The sequence below is a fragment of the Malurus melanocephalus genome, unplaced genomic scaffold (genome assembly GCF_030028575.1).
Source record: "Malurus melanocephalus ecotype Western Australia unplaced genomic scaffold, MMel_1.1 scaffold_113, whole genome shotgun sequence".
Lineage (NCBI taxonomy): Eukaryota > Metazoa > Chordata > Aves > Passeriformes > Maluridae > Malurus > Malurus melanocephalus.
Genome location: NW_026623345.1, coordinates 803,604 through 819,906, shown reverse-complemented (window position 1 = coordinate 819,906; position 16,303 = coordinate 803,604). Strand labels below are relative to the sequence as shown.

Sequence of the window (16,303 nt, the reverse complement as noted above, 5' to 3'; positions counted from 1 at the left end):
TTCCTGGGGAGAGYGACCCATTTGTGGTTTCAGGTCACCGATAGCACAAGCTGCTGAAAACAGATCCACCAAGCTCTGAGTGGTTTCCAAAACGGTGGTGTGTTCTTTCACTTTGATTTATGAACCGTRCTTTGTTTGACTCTCTTTGTTGTCCTCTTGCCAGGTCCAAGAGCTGCAGAGTCCACCCCGAGCCAGCCAGGTAGTGAAGGACTGTGTAAAAGCTTGCCTCAACTCCACCTACGAGTACATTTTCAACAACTGCCATGAGCTGTATAGTCGGGAATATCAGACAGATCCTGTGAGTAGCTAATAATCAGGCCGAAATCCAAGTTTTCTGATTTCCTTAAGATAATCACAAGAATACTAATTGATACAARAAGCCAGCACAAACAGAGTTACGTGACTTGTTATCTTCTGAATGCACAAAATTTGTAATCAATTAATGAGCACTAATTAATAAGGGKAGGATGCTAATTATTTTGCACTAACTAATTGCAATGTGTTTTGCCAGCCTCAGCAGTTACCTGCGAAGGGAAAGGTTTGAGTGAGCAAAAGCCATTTACAGCAAGTGTAGGCTGATCAAGGAAACTGTCACTAGCATAAATAAACCTCAAGCAGCRAGATTTTGCCTTGTTTTCAGGCACCCAGTGTCCAGCACTGGGTTTAGGAGGTGTCTCTAGACACAAACTTTCCTCAAATGCAGGACAGCTCCACAGGCTGCTCTGTAGTAATGCACACACAATATGTCAGTGGGGTTATAGTCACCAAGCAGGTGCCTAAAAAGCAAGTATTTGGAATAAGCTTAGGGCAAATGATGTCTCATCTCAGCCGGTCTCCTGGAGCGTGGCCTGTTCTTGGCATGGTAAATGATGAAACAGGGATTAGTTGGGTTTCAGGCCACCAGTTAGCAGCACTGTTTGGCATGTTATTGTGTTTCACATCGGATCAGACAAATTGCCAACAGTCATGAATAATTTTAAGCTCTTTGGAAGAAAGGGTCCACACATGACTAGTGTTTGGACTTTGCATGGTGATATGCATTTTCCAGATTTTTTTTCCCCTTAAATTTTATACTGGTTTTCTAATGACTTCCTTCCCAGAACAAAGCTCAGGACCTTCCTCCCGAGGAACAGGGCCCCAGCATCAGGAACCTTGATTTCTGGCCCAAGCTCATCACTTTGATAGTTTCCATCATAGAAGAAGACAAGAATTCTTATACCCCAGTCCTGAATCAGTAAGAATYCTCCATGTCATGTATGGCTAGTGCTAGTCTGTGTGTGCTCTGCTTTATTTGTTAAACTGCTTTCTATCTCTTCTGTCACTTGTGCATTTATAGAAGTACTTATCTTGTCTGTCTGTCTTTCTGTCTTATCTGTCTCTGTCTATATAAATAACTTTTTGATTGGGATGGAAGAGTTTCAAAAGGTTCAGTTACGATGGCGTTCGAGCACAAACACCCTGATTATTACAATCCTGAACTCAGGGAGGCACCTGACACTGGGGTGAGAGTTCTTTTGGTTTTTTCTGATGTTGAGCAGCTCAGGGGTGCACATTAATGCACACAGTTGTGCTGTGGTGCCTTACACTGTGGTTTAGGAACATGGTGTTCTGTGCAGCWCTGGGAGATTGCATCGGGTGGAGTTGGCATAGCATTAGAAAGGACCCTAAAATGGGTTTGTTTAACTGGTGGTACCCCTCCTACAGTCCCACAGGGCAGGAGAGAGACAGGATCCTGCAAGGTATTGCATACCAAGATCTGGTTTGTGCCCTAGTCATCACTGATTTAACATGTTAGCAGCCATTGTCAACCCAGTAACCCTCAAAAAGGAGAAAGAAAAGAAATGGACTAGCCAGGGGAAAAAGGTACACGGGCATTGATCTTGCAGTCCCAGAATTGCTGTGTGCACCTCTTTTAGGAAGTACATGCTGGGCCTGTCTTTTTGAGTTAAAACCGGTTTTTCAGGTTACTTAATCTATGCCAGAGGGTCCAGTCCAATATCTCTAATTTTCACCTGGTCCTTTATCTAGGGTGAAGGAAGCATCTGTAATGTTGAGCTTTTCAGCTTGTAGTGTAGCTCAGAGCTAAATAAAGAAGAGCCCTTTGCACTGACATGTGCCAAAGCCTTTTCCAAATGTCCCCTCAGGTTTCCTCAGGAGCTTGCAGTTGGGAAGATCAGCGCAGAGGTGATGTGGAGTCTTTTTGCCCAGGATATGAAATATGCCATGGAAGGTAAGAATATGTCTCACTGCTTCCAGCTGACTAGTTGTTGATCTCTTATTCTCTGTCCATTGGAGTGAAAATGAAGCTTAAGCTCATGAGTAGTGCCAGCAATTGGAGCAGAGATTTCTAGTGTTTTGTTTGTGCACAGCTGCTTTGTGGGTGAGAATTGAAGCTGAGATCTGCGTGAGCTGTAGACCTTTGTGTCAGGCTGTGTTGCAAGCTGTTTATTGACATCCCAGCTGTTTGAAATCAGAAATTCTCTTTGGCCTGGTGATATGATGGCTTAGATCAGCAGCCAACAGCAGCTTGATTTTGTATTGTACTGTGGTAGAAAGGGTTGGAAAAGTAGGTGGTCTTTGGGTTGTGCCATGGCTTTAGTTCCCTGGATCACAGAGCAGATTGTCTAAGCCATTGGCACAAAGATGCTGTTAGAATAATTCCTGCTGCAGACATCTTCCTTTCAAATTAGTGTTTGCATAATTCCACCTCCTAGTAAGATGAAATTTTACTGTTTCTGAAAATAAGCTAGGCATGCAAAACCCAGCAAACTTCCTGAAAGGAATTATGCTTGCTCTTCTGATGGTTGGTTTCTGAATTTGATTTTAGTTGTATACATTTATTTTCACAACCTAACCAACTTTTTACAAGTTTGAAAGAGCATCCAGATCCCAGTGGCTCTGCGGGGTTGGGCTTTATGATCCTTTTTAAGGTGATAATGTGATAAAACAGAAGTGCCAGTGCTGTCTATGGAACGCTGTATTCATATTACAAACCCCAGTGAAGCTACTACTTTTGGCAACTCACAAAATTTTGTTCAATCCACTTGTCCCCTCTTTGATCTGAGCTCACTTATAGGAGTGACGGCCAATTAGACTCTTCAGATTACTAGGGAAAAAAATTCTACCAGTAAGAGAGCTCTCTGCATTTTGTTCTTCAGAGACAGTCTGTGGGGTTGCTCTGTACGTGAAAAAGATTGACTCCATTTATTTTATTAATCACTGTCAGTGCAACAGATGTAGAGACTTTGCTGTGGGGGGAAACTCTTTGCCAGGTGTTGGCTTGAATCTRACAGGCTGCAGGGCTGGATGAAATGTTCTCAATTCTGTATTAGGAACTTCTTATATATGCTTGTACCCCACAGTGCCTTTGTCTTGTGAGGTCAAGCTGATGTGAGAACAGACACTGGGAAGAAAGACAATGACCTACTAACTATGTTGAAGAGTCTCTTTTATGGTGACTGTCACTACTTGCTCATGTGTTAGAGAGAAGGCAATGGTGATAATTTCATGTTCTCTTTCCCTAGGAGCTGTTTGCTCCTGCAAACCATTTTACTTCCCCTTTCAATTTTGTCCTTATTTATATAGGAGGGATAGAGCACCTCTCCTGTGAAGAAAGATTGAGATAATTTGGTTTGTTCAGCCTCCAGGGTGACCTAATTGGGTATCTGAAGGGAGCCCACAAGAACAATGAAGAGTGTGTAGTGACAGGACAAGGGGGAATGGCTTCAAASAGAAAGAAAATCGATTGAGATTAGATAYTCAGAGAAAATTCTTCCCTGTGAGGGTGGTGAGGCCCTGGCACAGATTGCCCAGAGAAGCTGTGGCTGCCCCAGCCCTGGTGGTCAAGGCCAGGTTGTRTGGGACTCTGAGCAACTTGGTCTAGTGGAAAGTGTCCGTGCCCATGACAGGGGTGTGGAAATGACATGATCTTTACAGTCCCTTCCAACCCAAGGCAATATGTTGTTATTTTTTACTCCTGTGTGCTCACCTTCAGGAATTTGTAATGCAGTTTGCTCTTTTACATGCTGGAAGTGTCCCATCCTCCTCCTTTATCTRCAGACATGAGAAATGGATGTGTCCAGATCCAGCTGCTCACCTTCCCAAGACTTCCTTTCCCTGTTGCATCCAAAATGCAGCTATAAAAAGGTTATGGATTCAATCTGTGAATTTGACAATTTGACTGTCAAAGGGGACATGAATTTGCCTGTTTGGTTTTTTTTTGTTTGTTTTTGTTTTTTGTTTTTTTTCTTCATATGATTGCCAGTACCCAGATTAGGACTTCTAATTTCCTCCACCTAAAAACCTCCCAGATTTTTTCTGTTCATGTCTCTATGTTTTTCATACCATGTCCCTGTTAACCACTTGGGATTTGTTTTACCTTTTCCTAATATCCTTCAGGTCACTTGTGAGTTTCTTGAGACAAGGATTGGTATAATCCATGAGTTCCTCAGTGCACAGCAAATACTTGCTGAAAAGAACATMCCTTTTCAAAATATTTATTGGTGACAAAAGTAGATTCAAATGCAGCTGGTGGACAGGGAATTTGCATTTTGAACCAAGATTTAAAAACTGCATGGTAATGTATTTGTAGTCTAAGTTCTGCAGGAGGATTGAACAGTGATAGAGGCTGTGTTGGGATATGTCGCTTCCAAAAATATATTCAAGAAATGCTTAGGGTGCAGAATTCTATTTGAGGCAAGTGTGATTCCTCACTGCTTTGCTCTCCAGAAACTTGTGAAGATAACCTTTAGAACAAGCTCTACAGTAATTCAATTACAGGCCTTACTACATATATTTTAAATACAGATGATTGGATTAGCTCACTGCATTTTTTTTTTAAACTAGAGAAAAAGGGGATTAAAGGAAACTGATCAAATGATGTGTAGGATGATAATTAGATTTGCCATCCTCAGCTCTTGGCTCTGTCATTTCTCAGGTTCAGTTGCCGGTTTTTCTACCAGTTAACCTGCGCCAAGAGTTTCATATTCCTTTTCCCAGTTTGTCACATAATTCCTGGGTACATTTCTGGTTTGCTTCAAGATCAGGAGCTCTCTACAACAAAAGCTAATTTATTTCTTGGTGATATGTGCACATGAACAGAGTATAACACTTGCCCCTAACTTGCTTCATGGTGTTTTCCCTTATGTTTTGTCCCTAAGTTCTGGATAACATGAGCTCATTCACCTCACCAAGTGGTAAGTTTGTGCTCCTGGGTAGAGTTTGTAGCTGTGAGTAGACAAAGACTTTATCTGTTACCTGTAGTTTTAGCACTTTGGATGTAGTTGTAACACTAGCTTTAGTTCTRTAGTTTTTATACCAGCGATAAACAGATCTGTAAAGAAGACTTGAAAGACCATAGTTATGCTATAGAAATGGAGACTTTGGAGTAGGAAGAGTGCAGACCTGGCTGCATGAAACTGCCCCCTCCCTCYTTCCAGCCTTGAAGTTTCCACACTGCTCTCTAGTAGGCAGAATGCAAGAGTTGGAAAGCTCAGGTGGGAGATGGTTTCTCTGAGCTGGTGAGCAGTGCCTGGCTGCCTGAGTTGTTTTCCTTTTTCCCCATTGGTGCCACTCCCAGCTGAAGCTTACCCCTATTGCACCATGTAACCTGTGCAGGATAAGGGATAAATCCTAATTTATACCTAGAATATTAAAGGACTTCAGATCCAGAATTCGTGCCAGCCTGTTGGTGCTGCAGCATGTGTCCTTTGGGCACTTTCTGAAGAGTTAGATTGCTAAAGTGTAAAATGTTGAGTCACAAAAATGAAACACCTATTCTCTGTATAAAATATGTTCAGCACCTGGTAGCAGTAGTYATGGCAGCAGTGTTTTGGATCTTTTGCCCTTGGCTCTCCTAAGGAGACTCAGTGTTTGAGACACAACAGGAGCTCCAGAATCTACCCCACTTGTTTTCTCTCTCCCCTAAAGCAGTGACTACTCAAGGCATCATGTGCAGCAGACTCAGCACTTCCCTGTTTGCTGGCAAAGGCAGCACAGGACAGGTCTTTGAGAAGTGTCCCCTGTTCTCCACCAGCCCGAGTAAAATGGGTCAGATACATTGTGCCAGGCTTGCCTGGCAGGCTTCTGCTACCCTGGAGTCACTGTAGGGTAGAGGATGATTTTCCAAGCCATACAGTTGGCTCCACCCTGGGACACTGCCTGGTGCTCAAGCAGCTGGATAAYCTTCCTGTGAGCACACTGGTTACTGTAGTTAGTTTTCTCACTGTCTCCTGTGAAACCTCTGTCACGCAGAAAGCACCAATACCCTGAGCAAGGAGGCTTTTGCTCTTCCTTTGCTAGGAACATTTTAAAAAAAACAGTAAGACAAAATCAATGTCATCTTTGACAGCAAYATTTCGTCTTGGTTTGGACACATCAGTATTAGGAGAGCTGCAAACTGGAAACATCTCTGATAGGAAGAGAGACTGAGGAGACTTGGCAGGCAGGATTGAAATAAATCATTCTGCCACTTTCTCACTTCTAATAAGGAGAAGGAGATCAGAGGCACACACAGATGCCAGCTATCTAAAGTGTTGATGTTTCARCAGCCTTGGTACCTGTTAGAGATTCTTTGCAGAAACTTGGCACTATTTGCTAGAAATTAACCCATTAAAAGTAGACTAACAAAGAAAAAAAAAAAACCAAAAAGCAGTGGATTAAAGAATGTGGTAGAAGCCCTGTTTTCTCCCTAAAAAGTAGAACTGGACATAACTCTAGAAAGTGTGCTGTTAGGGAGCAGTTCCCTATTAATGCCTTAATAATATGGCCTCGGTGACACTAAAAGCTTTTCTCTGTAGGAGGCTGTTTGCAGCTGAAATCTGCTAAGGAAGTGTGGGAGACTTACAGAACTCCGTGGTCTTTTCAGGATAAAACACAGCAGTTGCTGTGCCAATATCTGTGTGCTGTTCTGCTGCTGCTGCTGCTGCTGCTAAGCTCTTTATAAGCCAGCAGGTTATAAAGCAGAACAGAAATCTTCTAAGACTGATGGCTGCCAGGATCTTCACTTTACTTTTTCTAAAATGGGTTTTCAACGTGTGCCTCTGACTGATGTGTTTCCATGTCACCTTCAGGTGGTCTTAAACATTTCCAGTTATAAAGGAAGCAACTGATCAAAACTGTGCAAGATCCATGGAAGGGGGAAAGGCAGATGATGCAGGCGAGGGATGAAGGGGCTTTGTCTCTTTTTTGGCTTTCTTTGTTCTCCAGAACGTTTGAGTTGTTCATTCTTGTCTTTTCTCTATCACAAGCCCCTCCTTTCTTTCGAATACGTAAAGTTCTCTTCTATGGTGGTAAGACCTCTCCTTCTTTCTTTAAGTTGCCTGTGATTTATCCCATAGTCTCAAGTGCCTCCTTTAGTGCCTAGATGACCAGGTAGTCCTAGTCGCTGTACTTGGGCTTATGCTTTTGTGGCTGCTTTGCGTCTTCTTCTTGTACAACTTAGAAATATTTTAAATGCCCTAGAAAACAGGAATTGCTTGCTTTTAGTGCACTGCTTAGTTTTGGGGAAGTAAATCTGATTTGAGTCCTTTTTACATCCAAGTCAAACGTTTCCTTGGCAGGAACAGAACCTTCCACATGCGGGAGTCTCAACTGGCGGCAGCACATATCTGAATTAATGAAGTTATAATTGTCCATTGGTTTCCTCACTCACAGGGAGCGGAGCAGGCACAGTTATTGCTCTGTTTGTTTCCTGTTTTAGTTCTGCTGAGGGAGTTCTCCTTTTCTTCTGCAGTTGCTTGAGGGATAGCAGAGGGTCAGCAGTTCAGACACTGAGGATACTCCTGCTTTCTTAGTCCTCAGGAAAGATAGGAGGTTATTAATGTAAAACAGGAACAAAGATTGGGTTTCTTTCTTCTATTATTTTACCTTTTTTTTTTTTTTTGGAGATTGTATCTGTGTGCATCTGCAACATCTGAGCTAGATGGAAATTCATATTACACTGTTAAAAAAGCTTGCAAGCAGTCCACTGGCACATTCAATTGCTTGGCAGTTGACAAGGTTTATGGAAAAACTTTGCATTAAGTTTTCTCTGGATTTTGTGTTTTCAGCTGGATAATTCATACTTGATTTGGACTTTATTCTTGTGCATGTTGATGAAGCTTCAAGAGAGATGTGGAAGATTTCTTAATGTTTTTAATTAGTTGTGAGAATTCACATTTACCTGAAAATACAGGATGTTTTAAGATAAGCTTGTCTATCAGGTAATAAGCCATTCAAAGTTAAGAAAAAGACTCTCACTTTTTAACATAGCTGAAACCTGTCTGCACATAAGCAGTGATGCCCTTGGAAAGTTATATCAGTGATGCGGTTTCCGTGTGAAACATAGAAGAGTCCAAAATCAAATACTGGGATAAAAACCTGGAGTCTAAGCCAAAATCATGTATGTTTTAGTATAATATCTCACGTTATAGTCATGGACTAGCAGCTTGCTGCAGTGCGAGAGGGAACAAAGAAGCTTTGCACAAAGTGTATTCCTTCTGTGAAGCTTGGCAGGAGAAGGAGATGGATACAGACAGGAGGCACTGGGGAGTGGCAGTGCAGAATTGATCACCTGATAATGCAGGGTCACAGTSCAGGCAAAAGCCAGCTGCTGAGTCCTCTTGTCTTGAAAAAGATATTAATCTTAATCTCTTCAAGGAGAATTTTGAAGAAAAGCAGTGCAGTAGAAGGAGCTGCCTCTGTAAGCATATGAGGGGTGGCTTGGGAGAAAGCATTGAGCTGTTTTTGGGGGACCTTAAGTATTTTAAAAACAGAGATTGTGGGCTGATCAGAGGTACGAGTCAATTGCTAAAGCATGGTAATGTGGATGTCAGCTGTGAAGGGCCTTGAGAGTGAAGACATGGACCATACATTTCTCCTCATGAGGAAGGGGARAAGTGGTGTGGGGAGATAATCTCTGCAGAAACTCAGATCTGAGTATGGCCAGTGCTTTGGTGGCATAGGTGTGTGGGAAGGGTTGTGTTATGAAGCTATGGGCATTATACAGGGAGAAACTGCATTTTCTCAGCATTGCCTGGCTACGAAAATGTAAGGAAACCTGGCAARAGAAAGAGGCTCAGCTGCAGACCTTGCCTTGTGGACGAGAAATATCATTAATTTCTCCAAACCTGGGATCAGGGAAGGCTCCAGTTCCTGTGTAGCTTCTTTGATCTTGCTTGTGAGTCACACTGTCAAACTCTTGGTGATTTCTACTTTTGTCTCATAGGGGATGTAGTGTAACATGTTGATRTTGCCTTTATTTATATCGAAGAGTGAACAGATTTGCTCGCCTTGGTTTTTCCCCTGCAAAGATGGAGTCTCAACTGTGCTATGTTACATGAAAAGGCCATAAGAGATTGCTCTGTTTTTATTGCTGTGACAACAAAAAAATCTTCAACAAATGGAAGTGTTAATTAGAGCTACAGAAAAAAAAGCTCCAAAGCCCCAATGGTTCCAACCTCCAAGAAGTCCTGCCTGCTGCCAAAATCCCATGTTGTGAAGATTTTGTGGCTGTATAGGTGCTTCATCCTCAAAACCATTGCATACTGCAGACAAGCTTTATACGTCCTTCCCATCCTTCCCGTGCCTGGTGTGGTGACAGTGGTAAATTCAGGCCTAACTGCCTTTTTTCCCTTCCTTACAGAGCACGAGAAACACAGACTGTGTAAAAGTGCGGACTATATGAATTTACACTTCAAAGTGAAGTGGCTGTACAACGAATACGTCCGTGATCTGCCTGCCTTCAAGGGAAAAGTGCCTGAATATCCATCGTGAGTGTTTTATGTCTCCTATAGTAAATCCCCACTGTCTCCCTCCTGTTACCTTGGGGCAGAGTGGCCATTATTTGTCCTGTGGCTGCATTTAAGATACATCATTCCTTATCTCCTGGTTTTCTGTGTGTATGTTTTTTTGGGTTTTTTTTTTCTGTATGTCTGTTTCCTGTGCTGTTCTGTGGCACTGTCCCTGACCTAACTCAGATTATTATTTTACAATATCTCCCAATATTTCCAAAGTTTAGYAATGGCATGGGCAGACTTTCAGCTGCTCTGTGCCTGTGGTGTGGGTTTTGGTCAGTTCTTGAACAAAAGATGGGTGCCTACAGATATGCTTTATGTTTATATACTGTACATGGATGTCATATGTGTACACACACAACAGGATTTGTAAGTAAAGATAATCTTTTCTCTTTCTTAGTAAGACTGGGTGGCTTAGTTGGAAGCCTCAGATAAGCTGTCATTCTAGAGCTCTAAGCAATTGTTTGCAGCCTTTATTTAACTTTAAAACAGCAACAATAGATTTCAGACCTGGAAAAAACGGTATGAGACCAAAAGGTTGTGTGAGCAACCTGGAGATAATACTGTAGGTAGAATCCCACACTTGCTTAATGCAAGAGCAGGTATCCTAGCTCTGATCAGTGCTTTAACTGGTTTTCAGAGGCTTTCAGTGATGGCTGCTCCACATCTCCTGTGCTTCACTGTTACCCCTCCATAGGGTTTTGGGGATTTAATATACACTTTCCTTTTCACCCCCTCCAAATCTTCATTGCTTCAGTGTGAGCTTGTTGTAGCCTGAGCATAAAGAGTAAGTTGTTCCTCCTTTACAGGAGTAAAATGCTTTGCTCAGGTCTCTTGATGTTCTTCTGCTGGTTCTTGTTTGTTCCTAGTGTTCCCTTTAAGTGAGGTTTATTCACCTGTTTCTGGATGATTTGTGTCCGAACACAATATTTGGCTTTAAATATTGATGTTTCATCTAGACCTTGCCATGCATTGCCTTGCAGGCAATGCTGCTGCTCTCATGTGCCGTGTTGACAGCAAACTCTTTTTTTCCCTTTTATTCAGACATATTGCTGACTGGTGGTGCTTCCAGTGGGCCACTGGCCAGTCTGCAGGCACCCTTAGCATTGTGTCCCACCACCCAGTACTTCTGACAATGTACACAACTGTTCACTGCTGTCTAAATGCAGCACTCTGTCCCTCTTGACAAACACATTTTTCCTGGACTGTGTTTCCAGTTTGGCACTTTGAATTCTGTTGCCATGCTGTTGTGCATGCAGTCCTCAAAGCTGGTGCTAGCTGCATACTAATCAGAATTGAGGCAGTTGGACATAATTGCTSCTGTGGGCTGTGGACCTTGGTTAACAAATCAGGTCAGCAAGAGGCATAAGCTCAGTGAGCAGGGTGCTGGAGTGACAGTCTCAGAAGCCCTGTTCTCTTCGCTGTGCCTCTGAGTCAGGGCAGCCTCATGCAAGCCATCAGATATTCTTAATCTCTCTTTTTCTCCTGTGTAATCAGGATAGTGATGCTCAGTTTTGTTCTGCAGTCTGTTCTGCTCYGCTGGCCTTTGTGGTAGAGCTTCATTGCTCATGTGCATTTGCAGCCACTGGCTTTGTTGCTTCACTCTCATTTTAGCACAATAGCCACATTGTCAGATATAGGTGATGTTTATCTCAGCCATAACCTTCACCTGTCACAAAATATCCCCTTGATCTGAATTGTCCTTTGATTTGCTTCATCACAAGTATTTTTAGCCCTGAAACTTCCTTAAACAATGGAATCCATGCATCAGGTTTGCACATTTGTAAACTCTGTAGATGAAACTGAATTGCTGCTGTCCAGACAATGGTTGGGTTGTCTATCTACTTGTCAAATAAGAGGCTATCCACAAATTCACTTTTCCTGTTTAAACTGTGAGAAACCATGTTTCTGGTAGCCTTGAGATATGATTGAACAAAGTKCAGGCTCTAAGGTATTGAAGCTGAATTTTTTTACTCTCTTTATTTTCTGAAACTCGGAAACATTTTCTGAAATGGAAGTATCTGTGTAACTGGGAGTGAATCTTCAAAACTTCTCTGCCAGCTAAAAGCTGTGAAGTGTCAGTTTCTGAAAAACACCAGCTTTTTAGGTGTGTAAAAAAGTGTTCTATATTGTGTTTAAATACTGATCTTCGCATGCAGGTACTATTGTAGMTGTACCAGAGCCTGCCTCCTCTCTGGTGGGGGAAGATACTCCTTGCTTTCAGATCCTGTCAACATACTCTGGCTCTCTTCATCAAACAAAGTATTTATTCTTTTATTCTCTGGAATCCTACCTGCCTCCTTGCCTCAGCACTTAACAGGGTCCAGAGATTGTTCCTWGGATACCCACAGCAAATAAGCAAGATAAATTCACCTGCAGAGTGTGACCACGGGAACCAGGCTCATGGCCAAGCTCAAGGCCTTTTGTGTTGCCTCACTTTTATGTAGCCAACAGAGGTGCACTTACGTTTAGTCCTGAAGCACTGCTGCCTTTTCCAGCAGGCAGGACTGAAGTGTGTTCTTTCAGACCTTGTTTGGAGAGTTTGTCTGTGCCATCTGGAGCCAGGCTGTGCTGACCTGTGCGAGCACAGAATGTCTCTGATACAGCACCGTGAGCCACTGCCGAGTGTGCTGGTGTGTGAGTCATTACAGCGTTTGCTTCCTGGCCAATAACTGAAGCAGATGAGGGAGAAGATATTTGCCATATAACAACATTTTGAAACTGGTTTTGTGTGAAATCAGATTATTTTAATTTGTTTCTGTGCTAGATAATTTTGTGTATGGTTGTGGATATGTTGTTTTTTTAGTTCTTGGGGTCCCCCTGACCTGCTCAGCAGCCCACACAATAATACACAATAAGGGGTATTTGGCCTAAGATAGCTCTAGGTTTGTGTTATAGTTCAAAGCATAGTTTGGCCCTGAATGTACACATGGAAGTATTTATAAATTATCTGCATTTCTTGGGTTTTTCTGCCAGCTGAAGGACAAAGTTGAGGCTGGCTTTGCAAATGTACTTACAGAACTTCCTGACCTAAGTGATTCACTCAATATTCGCAGTAAACCTCTTCCTGAAGGTAATTTTTTTTTTTTTATGAGAGGGCAACCACTCCCACCCACCCAGCAGTACCTTTTTGTTTGCCACTTTTTTGCTTAGACAATTTGGCAAGACAGTGAAGTACCTATGCACTTGATTTTGTGTAGCAATGTATGGTAAAATAAAAATGGGCAGTGACTGTGTGTGTCACAAAGGGCCAGCAAATGGCCCTTTCTTGTGAATGTGGTGCAATAGCCAAGGATGAATGATAATCAGGAAGTTGCTCTGCTTCTCAGAGTGAAAACTGTGGCTTCTGGCACAAACAAGTAATCCTTCCTGCACACTGACCTGTGACATGTGAAGCAGTCAGTAAACTCACAGTCTGGGAACTGTGAAACAGGTGGAAGATGTAGAGAGAGCTGTTTCCTTGTAAACTGCCTGAGTTCCTTTCTAAGGCTTGAGCTGTTTAAAATGCACTATTGCAGTTTAAAAGAAAATGTTGAAAGCTTGAGAAACTTGCAGCAGACTTCAACATATGCTGACTTTTAGACGCCTGAAGTGCCATTCAAAAGGAATTCTTCCAGAATACAGGAAGTCCATATGTCTGTGACAGTGTTCCACTGTTGCTGTCTGTAATAAATAGGGCTGCATAGACAGGTTGCTGTTGGCATTTTAACACTGTGTCAGTTACAATTTCCAATATTAGCACTGATGTGCTTTATATTTCAAAGTGTAGAGATTATTTAAGGCTATCTAGTATGCTCTGCCTGTGAATTTGCTCTTGATCTCCCTCTCATGTCTGGCACATGCTTTCATGTTCTTTGCAAACTCAGCCCACAATTAGCACAATCTATGAACACAGCTGCCTGTGTAGGGAAGGCTGTACTCTGTACAGCTCATATAATAATCTTTTGTATCGGCTAAATCACACAGGGGCACGTTTTTCTTTTATTTGTGAATGCTGTTTAGTAATATTTGAAATTAAGATTTGCTTCAGCTGTGCTGTGTTGGCACTTGCATGCAACAAACTCTAGACAGGCATTTAAATAAGGCTGTAAGTGCTATAGTATTGCTTAAACACAGGCAACAAAAACACACACACACCCTTTTGCACTGTGTATGTTCCTCAGAGCAGAGGAYAGAGGGATCAGCTGTCAGATCCCATTACTGGAGCTACTTTTCAGCTTGCTTATTCTCGCACTGCCTATTTGGTACACCCAAGTATCAGCAGGAAAGGTGCCTGTGAGTGTGGAGCTCTCCCCTGTGCTCTCTGGCATGTGGATGGGAGGGAGAGAAATTATGAAAGTGCTTTGGGRTGATGCAAAATTAAAAGTGATTGTCAAGGTGGGTGAAAAAGGGGAAGGTACCAGGAAGAGAAAAGACATGAAAAAGGACAAAACCAGCACAGAACCAGCACAGGTGATGGTACAGGCCCTGTTCACCAGTAGCTTGTGTACAGGTGCAAGTACATTTGGTAACTTTGACTGCACTCATGGACAGCAGCATTCAGACGTCTGACAGCTTTCACAAGGCTTGCTGGGCTTGGGGTGCTCCATTTCATGTTGTAACCTGCTGTCTTTCCTTCCCTGCAGGTGGTTTGAACAGTTTGTGATGCAGTGGCTGGATGAAAATGAAGATGTTTCCCTAGATTTCTTGCATGGTGCTCTGGAGAGAGATAAAAAAGATGGGGTACGTAGGTCACTCTGAGTACAAGACTGGGTGCTGCATCATTAGTGCACAGAACCAAATAAAGCATTATAAATTCAGCTGTCGTACAAAKGGAGAATGTGGTCCCTTCTGCTTGCTAAACAACTGGGAAACCCATTTATTTTAGTACTTTGCACGTTACAGAGAACTTTTTAATACCAAGGTGCATATCATTCATTTTTGTCTTTTCTGCTGCTGTTAATCTGTCAGCCAGTGGCTTGGTGCTCTCTTAGCTCTCTGTTTGGGAGAAGTAATTGAGATTGAAAATTGAGGCACTTTGCATGTACTTAGTCATGCAGTGAAAATGTGAGCTTAATCCATTGACAGACCAATCTTACTCTTAATTTGCTGACTATTGCCAGTGGAGAGAAGAGCTTTCYTGTTATTCAGTGACTTTGGCAATGTAGTCTGTGATACTCATGGAAACATTCTGTTTTATAGCTAAATCTAAAAAAAAAAAATTAAAATAACACTTTAGTGTCTCCTTCTTTCCTCATTAACTGACAGGCAAACCATGGATTTCATTAAGGATCTCAGCATTGTGGTACATTTCCCTGATGCTTGTCATGATCATAGTCAGTGAAGGACAGTAAATTTGTAATCCAACCAAAAAAGGCTATTTAGCTTGTCCAGCTCTTTGAAGAGTTTTTGATTCTGAGAAAGATGTAGGTTTTGGTAAAGTTACCCTGCCTTCAGTGCAACAGATGACAGTAACACGCATCAAATGTGGATGTATTTCAGATCTTTCCATTTGACAATGGCTCTCTGTACTTCTGTTGTAGTTCCAGCAAACATCYGAGCATGCCCTGTTCTCTTGCTCAGTGGTGGACGTGTTCACCCAGCTCAACCAGAGCTTTGAGATCATTAAGAAGTTGGAGTGCCCAGACCCTGTCATTGTTTCTCACTATAACAGGAGGTTTGCTAAGGTAATAACCCTCAGCATCCAGATGTTTATCTTTCCTTAACAGGGTGTAAAAACAGTATGATTTTTTTGTTCTGTTTCCTGGAGTTCTCCTGCAATAGTAGAGGACAAGTAACAGTGCTCACATCTTGTCTTCACAGACTATTGGGAAAGTGCTGATGCAGTATGCTGACATACTCTCCAAGAGCTTTGAGTCCTACTGTTCGAAGGAGAAACTGGTGAGTTATGCTGAGCTTCTCTTTTCGCCTGAAGATATAATTGTCCTGATGAAACCACTTTCACATTGCATCATGGCGATGGTGTAAATATTTCAGTATTGTTTTTATCATCATTGGATGCTTTTGCAGATTGAATTCTGGCTTGGCCCTCAAATAAAAATAGGTACTGAAGATGCTATGCAGGATTTGGAGGCTATCAGGTCCCCTTGAAATTAACTTCCACRCTGCCTGTGTGGTGTGACTTTAAACAATGAAAGTGGGCACAGATTCCTCTGTAAATCTGGTACTTAGCAGARACTTGCTGATCTGAGTGTTCGGGAACTGACCATATCATTTCAAACTGGAGAAAAATAGACTTGGTTTTGGTTTGGTTTTTTTAATGTTTGAGTGCTGAAGTCTGTGCGTGCCTTGCATCCTATGTAATTCTAACATCTGGTAGTACTTAGGGAAGGATATTGAGGCACAAGGTTTCCCACAATGTGTTGGCACCCTGAACAGTAACAGTCAMCTGCTTTTGTCCCTTTAGCCCTGCATCCTGATGAACAACATCCAACAACTGCGGGTGCAGCTGGAGAAGATGTTTGAAGCCATGGGTGGTAAAGAGGTAAGAGTGCTCAGAGACTGAGTGTTATCCCTCATTCCTCCTGCAC

General features: G+C 42.3%; 1 protein-coding gene across 2 annotated transcripts in view; it reads left to right on the top strand.

The window, feature by feature from the left end:
• UNC13B (unc-13 homolog B) overlaps nucleotides 1–16,303 on the top strand; it is a 207,211-nt gene that overhangs the window by 156,734 nt on the left and 34,174 nt on the right. For both annotated transcript variants that reach the window (XM_057369600.1, XM_057369599.1), the window contains exons 23-30: nucleotides 164–298; nucleotides 1,101–1,234; nucleotides 2,145–2,230; nucleotides 9,623–9,749; nucleotides 14,399–14,495; nucleotides 15,296–15,439; nucleotides 15,576–15,653; nucleotides 16,180–16,257. In XM_057369600.1, coding sequence (XP_057225583.1) covers nucleotides 164–298; nucleotides 1,101–1,234; nucleotides 2,145–2,230; nucleotides 9,623–9,749; nucleotides 14,399–14,495; nucleotides 15,296–15,439; nucleotides 15,576–15,653; nucleotides 16,180–16,257 — 879 coding nt within the window. The remainder of the gene's footprint in view (nucleotides 1–163; nucleotides 299–1,100; nucleotides 1,235–2,144; nucleotides 2,231–9,622; nucleotides 9,750–14,398; nucleotides 14,496–15,295; nucleotides 15,440–15,575; nucleotides 15,654–16,179; nucleotides 16,258–16,303) is intronic.